Consider the following 7868-nt stretch of genomic DNA (forward strand, 5'->3'; position numbering starts at 1 on the left):
GGAAAGAAAGCTTGAGGGAAGTCCAAATCAAAATGGCTACTTCAACCTATTCAGCATGAAACCAAACGTAAAATGTTAATTTGAAGCTATCTAAAACTAAGTGTAATGTTGCATCGTCTGGGGGAGCTATGCTGGTGTAGTGCTTGTTGAAGATACTTGCCTCAGCAGTGTGAGGTGACATCACCGTTTCCAAGAAGACACCAGGAAATTGCACTATTAGAACTGGCCATCTCAACATACTGTACATCCAAATGCCTTCACACTTACTCCAAATGTAAGCCGCCACACGAAAAACCAAATAATATTTACAAAGTCCATTAATTCCTGCAACTTTCTGCCTTAATAATGAAATATGAGTAGTCTTTGTTCAATACTCCTTTAGGGTCTATATAAATGTATAGCTTTAATACTAAATGCAAAGCATTGGGCTGTTAACCATGAACCCTGAGGAAATACATGAATTTTATTGTTACTATCTCAACTCAACTTCAAATAAAAGCAAACCTTTTGCAGCAGTGGCATATTGAAGTATTTATATATATATATATATACTGTATGTATGAAACAACAGCCACAATGATCAGAAGACTTTCCCATACACGACAGGTAAAGCTAAGTCACAAGTCCACGGTCACCGCAAGTCATACTATAACGCTACCGTCACACCAATGTACATCTCCGAATCACGTGGCGTGCTGGCTAGGATACACAGACTGAAGCGATGGCACGTGGGAAATGCTGAGTCAGTAATTTGCAAAGTTATTCAGTAGAGTTGGTGCTGCCATTCTGTTTTACTATGTTACATGGCGTGGCTGTGATGACAAACAGGAACAGTACACTTTTTCACAGTTGTATATGTTTTTGTTTGCTTTTTGTAACGTTTGTTAAATACATACATAGAACCAGACAAACAGCTTCAAACAATGAGGGAAATCTTGCTGGTGCAGTCAGTCACAGAGAGAGAAAGCCGTGTCCTCGCTGATTAACTTCATTGTTCTACTGATCAAACGAATGCATCAGCAGATGGCGACTTTAGAGCCATGAGAGGCCTTTATTACAACATGGAGGAGTAATGGGTCACAATCAAGAGTTCAGTTCAAGATACACCTCCACACTTTAATTTCCGTTCACCAGCAAACAACAAACCTTCCATGCAGTTTGCTACTCTGAGGGGTTTTTTCATGTGAAACAGAAGTTTATTACCATCCTGAAAGTAGAATCTGCCTATTCATAACATTTACTCTATAACCATTCATAATCATTCTGCTTGTGTCAAAAAAGAAAAGAAAAAAGAAAAGCAGTCATCCAAATCAAACAGTCAATAAAGCCAGGAAAAACAAACACTAAGAAGTATAACATACTTTAAAACCATAAGCTTATAACTCTGCAGGCATTTTCAAATGAGTTTGAATTAATCATCCTTTTCAGAGGTGCTTTTTCTCGAGGATGTTCTCATGGACTCTTCACTCTACTACAGGCTGTCGTTGGACTCCCTGCTTGACCCTGTAAATTATACAAACTTGAAGGGTCTGAGGTGGGTTACAGGATGTCCAAGGCTGTCCACAGGAGCACTGGGATAAAACCTTAATGCTTACAAGAAAAGGCCAGTGGGCCAGGGACAGAGGAAAGGGCCAGAGCGAGAGTCCTGGAAATACAGAGCTCCAGGTAACTTTATTCTTAATGTGGGAGAGTTTGTGGTATCAAAAGTAGATCTGCTTGGCATGTGATGGATTCTGCTCCATGGGGCAGTATGGGCATTTCAACCTGAGGATGATGAGAGCAGGAATGCGGTGTTATTATTGTGGACACTTTACATCACATCTAGGTGCTTAATTGAAACGTTTTTCTCTCTCTCTCTTTTTTTTTTCTTTTTTAAAGCAACCATCAATCTGGTTTAAACTGCCCCTAATATTGTACACATTTCCCCATCAAGGTCCCTGACTGGGTGATGTCTTGACCCAAGAACATTTATACAGACTTACTTTCCAGCGTTGGTGAGTTTGTTGAGAGCGTCTCTGGAGATGACGTGGCCACAGATGAGCTTCATGGGAGGATTGCTCTCCGAGGTCTGCTGCCGGAGAATTGGGCAGGCAAACACAGAGTGGTACCAGCACTTCTTTCCCAGGTCGATTTCAATCTGTATAGATGTAGAGATGGACAGAATTAACTGAAGACTCAGACAAACTGAAAAGGAGTGACAGATGACCTATTAAAATTCTGAAGTGGCTTACAGGCAGCTCGTCTTTGTGTGTCCAGACTCCACTGCACTGTCTCTGCTCGATCACCTGCTTGATGTTCATCAGCACTGGCAAGGCCATGCAACCCGATGCAAAACTGGAATAAGAAAAAAAAAAAAAAAAAGTAGAAGCAGCACTGAGAAGTACTGGCAGCAAACATGGGACCAAATAGTTCTAGCCTCAAATTTGGCAAAATAATTTTAAATAAGAGCAAAAGAAGATAGATTAATAGATGTTCTAGTGTACTGTTAATGTTTTTCTAACCTAACACTTAGTGGAGACTCTACAGAGAGGCCCAGCAGAGCACAGGCATCCCTGGTGAAGATGTTGCAGATCTCAGCCCATTGATTCGTCTCAAGAAGAGTGCGATACGGAGAGTTCTCAATACCGTGACGTAGATACACCAGACTGCCCATCAAGATCTGAATATCTGCAAATAAAGATTGGAAAATATCAAAAATTAAGTAATTTCATATTGGCTACGATAAGGTACATTATTTTTACATAAATAAGTGTGCCGATAAACTTAAGTTTTCTTAAAGAAGTGGGTAATGGCATGACGACAGACCTCTCTGGTGCTGAGAAGCAAAAGGCTGAAAGTGCCTTGCATATTGCAGGGCCTGCATTTGATTACCAATTCCTCCACTGAGCAAACTTATGAAGTACAAGCGATGCAACTTGAACTCTAAACTGCTGTTCAGGTCCAGAAGGCGCTGGCGATTTGTAACGGCCCATCTAAGGAGGTACAAATGCAAACCAGTACAGTCAATTACTGCAAACAACCACAGCAGAAATAAACACATGAACATTTTGACTAAATGGCTTCTATAATACTATAGTAAGGCTTAGTACAAGAGTAAACTGTTTAAAAAGAAAATTACACAGACTGTATAGACAGAGAAATATAAAGAATGCAGAGAAACAAACAGAAGACATACTCTAATGCTGGCCTCAGGTCCTGCATCCTCAGAGCTTCAAGAATCCTGTTTAGTTCCAGGAAAGGCTGCTTCATACTCATGTCAATAACTACACCAGACTCCTGAAAAGACAAGTCATTATAAATCCTTCCAATAGTTATAAGTGATGAACTCAAATAGCATTCAGAGATAATAAGCAATAAATTATTATTTTCTAGTATTTATTACCAACTATTTTACAAGGTCTCCAAGAACAGAACAGTGTGTTGATTGTCTGACACTTATCAGACAGTCTTGTAAGAATGGAGACTGTGAATCCACAATATTTAGTTTAAGCCAGAAAAAACTGCTGCAGAAGACTGATAAACATTATTGTCAAGATGACTACGGTAAGCTATATTTCTGGTGCAATAGTTCTGTGCCATCTTTTATCATTAAGTTCTTTATTAAAGAAAATGACATCATAACATATTAGAATTACACTGTTCATTGGTAACTGGCCACCCTGTTCTCTTATTAAATCGCCACAAAAATTTGAAAGAACATTTATCTTTTAACCACTGATTAAATCTGACAAAATCTTCTTCTTTTGGCATTTCCCCATGTCCTCTGAAATCTTCCTGAATCAAAACAAATTTTTACTTTGACCAAAAGTAGCATTTGTTTTTTTAAATGGCATGGTGCTGGTTAACAATAACAGTGGTGGTTGTTGTTAACCGAGGCCCTGACCAATCCGGTGTGGAAATCAGCTCTGCGCACCGCATATTGATTTGGCATCTACTCTACATCCAAATGCCCTTCCTGACTGAACTGTCCCCTTTTATTTAGGACCATGAGAGCATTGCTGTATGAACCCTTAGTGCCGGGTTGTATAACACTAAATTAAATTAAATAAAAATAAATTAAATTGAAATGCGCAGCTATTCTCATTTCTTAAAAAAGTACATGACTTGCTCGTCTTATCAGCTTTAGAACCGATCAATTCAGTATTCATCTAATTGGAGCAAACTTTAATCCTTTAAATCTGAGTGAGTTCCCTGACATTTAAATATGTTGTGAAGAAACCATCTCCAAGCCATTCAGGCAATATCAAAAACACTTGTTTGATTGCCACAATCACACAAATACAATTATTTACCTGACAAAGATCCTCTGCAACGCTGAGCATCCCTTGCCTGTAGAGATGCTCCACAATGGTTTCACTCAGATATTTCTGCCTCTCTGGCGTATCCCAAACTGTTTCTGCCACCACAGCACTGATCTCTGCATCAAAATTCTACCAAAGAAAAGAGTACACACAAGGTGACGTATATGTATGCTAAACTTCAAATATTGAAAGAAAAGTGCTCTCTGTCCTTACTCTGTCAATGGCTTTGCCAACTTTGGATACACTGCCATGAATGTCTTTATGCCGAGAAGCTAACATCTGCACGGTTTCTTTGATATTCTTACAACACTGGGCCATAGTCTGGGAGAGGACTGATAAGTCTGCATCTTGTACTCCTGTTAGGCAGACAAAAACAAAATGATTAATGTGGACATCATAAATACCATCAGTACAATATGTTTGGTTAAAACCTAGCAGAGGGATAACAAAGCACAATTGTGATGTAATTGACACAACAAACATATCAAAAATATCTATATTTATAGTGTTCAGTCATTTAACAAGGATTATTTTGTCTCACCAAAAGCAACTAGCTGTCCTCGTATCTCACAGACGCTGCGAAGGAGTTCGTCTAGCCTTTCCTCCGACTGGTGGCCATACGTTACAAAGCGATGGAGCACTTTCTCCAGCTCCCGCTCCACACATGCACACTGTTCCATGATTCAGACTGGAACGCACACTCACAATGACAAAACCTGGATTTAAAAGGGAAAAGAAATAACCAGCAGCAGTCATTGTTAACCCAAGCCCTGGATTACCTATGAATCTAGGGCTGTGCGTTCAAAAAAATATATCCACATTTTTTTGGCTTCTATCTACTAATGAAGGAGGGAACAAATACAGAAATTCTGTCTTGTTAAGATTATGTTCTATTGTATTCATGTATTCCCCCCTTTTTTTTTTTTTAATCACAGTTAAACATTACTGTTTACTGAAGCTTACTCTTAAATTAAATACTTATCTGCTGTACTCTACTGCCCTTACTTTTTTAACAACTTGTGCTTTTTATTATTTTACCTCTTTTATCATTTTATTTAATTTTATTTGTTATTTACTGTTTAATTGTGTGTTGCTGGTTTTACTGTTGATGTAAAGCGCTTTGAATTACTTTGTGTTGAATTGTGTTATACAAATAAAGTTGCCTTGCCTTAAAGCTCCAAGAAAATTAGTATTATATTTTTTTGCCATAATCAAGCAGGTCTTGTAGAAATCATCATCTAGAGATTGGCCATTTTTTAAAGATTATTAGTAGGTGTAACAGCATAAGTAATCATGTTTAAGACTTCCTAAACTTCTCATAAAAAACCTAAAATATGTTGTGGAACAATTTTATTAATCATAATTTTCCTTAACATGTTATATAAAACAAAAATACCTATAACTATAGTTACAGAACCTTAATTTATTTACATCTACAGAAAAGGATGGGGGATGAGAAAATGTGATTTTGAAGTCTTTTCAATTAGAATTTAACCTTTTAGTGTGCAGTAATGAGTTAAAAACCCCTTAAAGGTTTGATTTGTGTTGTCTCCCAGGTCCTGGGTGCTGCCCTTAGAAGCTGTCCTGGTAAAGTTTGTCCTGTGAGGATTCACGATGCTGACAGTCTTAAAAACACACACAGATCCTGCGGCCTCTGGCTCTTATTCAAGTCTTATCATATCCACACCAGAGTGAATTATAATCACCAGAGTGAATTATAATCACCAGGTGACGGTAAAAACGCGTTAATGGATAACTATTTTGGCACCCCCTGTCTTCCTCCACTCATGTATACTTTGTAAGGTAAAAGAAAAAATAACAAAAAACTCAAGGTAATAAATGGGATATTTGATGTAACTCAAGAGGAGAAAAAAAAAAAAGCCCAACGATCGTAAACAATCAAGCAACCACAATTAATGTTAAAATACATAAGATACTAAAAATGTCAAGTCTCTTATCTAGTTATTACTCTCTGTTGATTTGATTGGACATTTTTTTAAGATTATTAGTTGGTGTAACAACATAAGTAATCATGTTTCAGACTTCCTAAACTTCTAAAAAACTAAATTATGTTGTAAGTGGAATAATTCTATTAAGCATAATATTCCTTAACATTTTATAAAAAAAAAAAAACAACCTACAACTATAGTTACAGACCCTTAATTTAAGATGTTATTTTGAGAAAATGTGATTTTGAAGTCTTTTCAATTAGTATTTAACCTTTTAGTGTGCAGTAATGAGTTAAAAACCCCTTAAAGGAGGTTTGATTTGTGTTGTCTCCCAGGTCCTGGTGCTGCCTTTAGATGCTGTCCTGGTCAAAGTTTGTCCTGTGAGGATTCACGATGCTGACAGTCTTAAAAACACACACAGATCCTGCGGCCTCTGGCTCTTATTCAAGTCTTATCCACACCAGAGTGAATTATAATCACCAGGTGACGGTAAAAACGCGTTAAAGGATAACTCTGTTGGCACCCCCTGTCTTCCTCCACTCATATATACTTTGTAATGTAAAAAAAACAACAAAAAACTGAAGGTAATAAATGGATATGTGTTGTAACTCAAGGAGAGGGAAAAAAAGCCCAACGACCGTAAACAACCAAGCAACCACAATTAATGCTGAAATACATTAGAAAACACTAAAATGTCAAGTTTCTTCTCTAGTTATTACTCTCTGTTGATTTGATATATTCAGTGGGTCAATTGTCAGGCGTGTATTTTAATTCAGAGGGTTAATTTAGTGTAATAAGCCGCCGCAGAGCTAACATAAACAAACCTGTTAGCCTGCGGAGGCCGAGCCACTAGTGACAATGACAGCCCGCTGCTCCTCCTGAAATACCTCCGTAGTTACACCACACATCGCTGCTCAGCTGAATTTGTAGGATATATTGGGGTCAAAAACACTCACCTGTCCTGCTAATTAGTTAGCAAACATTAGCGTTAGCCGCTTGCCTGTTATGGCAACACTTCACCAGCAGCGTGACGCGGAACTTCCGGTCCCGCACTTCGCATTTCAAAATAAAAGCCTCGCATCAGGCTGCTTCACGTTTTTTTACATGAAACACAGCAGGAAATACAGCAGAAAACAGAGGGTACGATTCACACAGGCTCACCAGAAGTGGAAACATGTTGTCTGGCTGATGATTTTTTTATTTCTCTGCATACATATTTGGCAAGGCAAGGCAAGGCAAGTTTATTTATATAGCACAATTCAACACAAGGTAATTCAAAGTGCTTTACATCGACATTAAAAGCGGCAAGACATAAGAGTACGCTTAAATAACAAAGAAATGAAATAAAATGATAAGAAAAGAGGTAAAATAATAAAAAGCACAAGTTGTTAAAAATAAGGGCAGGAGAATACAGCAGGTAAGTATTTAATTTAGGAGCTGCTTCAGTAAACAGTAATGTTTTTAGGCCTGATTTAAAGGAGCTGAGAGTTGGAGCAGACCTCAGGTCTACAGTCTACAGTTTGTTCCACCGGTGAGGAGCAGAATAACTGAACGCTGCCTCACCTTGTTTGGTTTTGGTTCTTGGGACACACAACAAACCAGATCCAGGTGAACCTCA

General features: G+C 38.1%; 1 protein-coding gene across 2 annotated transcripts; it reads right to left on the reverse strand.

Annotated features, from left to right (window-relative positions):
• Positions 1–839: 839 nt before the first annotated feature.
• rmnd5b (required for meiotic nuclear division 5 homolog B) lies at positions 840–7309 on the reverse strand. 2 transcript variants are annotated; one of them, XM_061724995.1, is made up of 10 exons: positions 7207–7309; positions 4843–5017; positions 4515–4657; positions 4293–4430; positions 3176–3276; positions 2806–2972; positions 2502–2667; positions 2232–2334; positions 1983–2137; positions 840–1764 (listed from the first exon to the last, which is right to left on the reverse strand). In XM_061724995.1, exons 2-10 carry the CDS (start codon positions 4979–4981, stop codon positions 1701–1703), a joined length of 1176 nt encoding a protein of 391 aa, XP_061580979.1. In that variant the 5' UTR covers positions 4982–5017; positions 7207–7309; the 3' UTR covers positions 840–1700. The 2 variants fall into 2 exon arrangements, with proteins under 2 accessions (XP_061580979.1, XP_061580980.1); XM_061724996.1 differs by lacking the exon at positions 7207–7309 and adding an exon at positions 7075–7189.
• Positions 7310–7868: the final 559 nt, after the last annotated feature.

Source organism: Cololabis saira, chromosome 7 (genome assembly GCF_033807715.1).
Source record: "Cololabis saira isolate AMF1-May2022 chromosome 7, fColSai1.1, whole genome shotgun sequence".
Taxonomy (NCBI): domain Eukaryota; kingdom Metazoa; phylum Chordata; class Actinopteri; order Beloniformes; family Belonidae; genus Cololabis; species Cololabis saira.

What these genes read in the sequence shown, in the direction of transcription:
- rmnd5b (XM_061724995.1), bottom strand. Translation starts at nt 4,981, where the DNA reads ATGGAACAGTGTGCATGTGTGGAGCGGGAGCTGGAGAAAGTGCTCCAT. An exon ending in TTGGCAAAGCCATTGACAGA is followed by an intron (nt 4,431 to 4,514) that starts GTAAGGACAGAG and finishes TTTCTTTGGTAG; the next exon opens with AATTTTGATGCAGAGATCAG. An exon ending in CACACAAAGACGAGCTGCCT is followed by an intron (nt 2,138 to 2,231) that starts GTAAGCCACTTC and finishes ACATCTATACAG; the next exon opens with ATTGAAATCGACCTGGGAAA.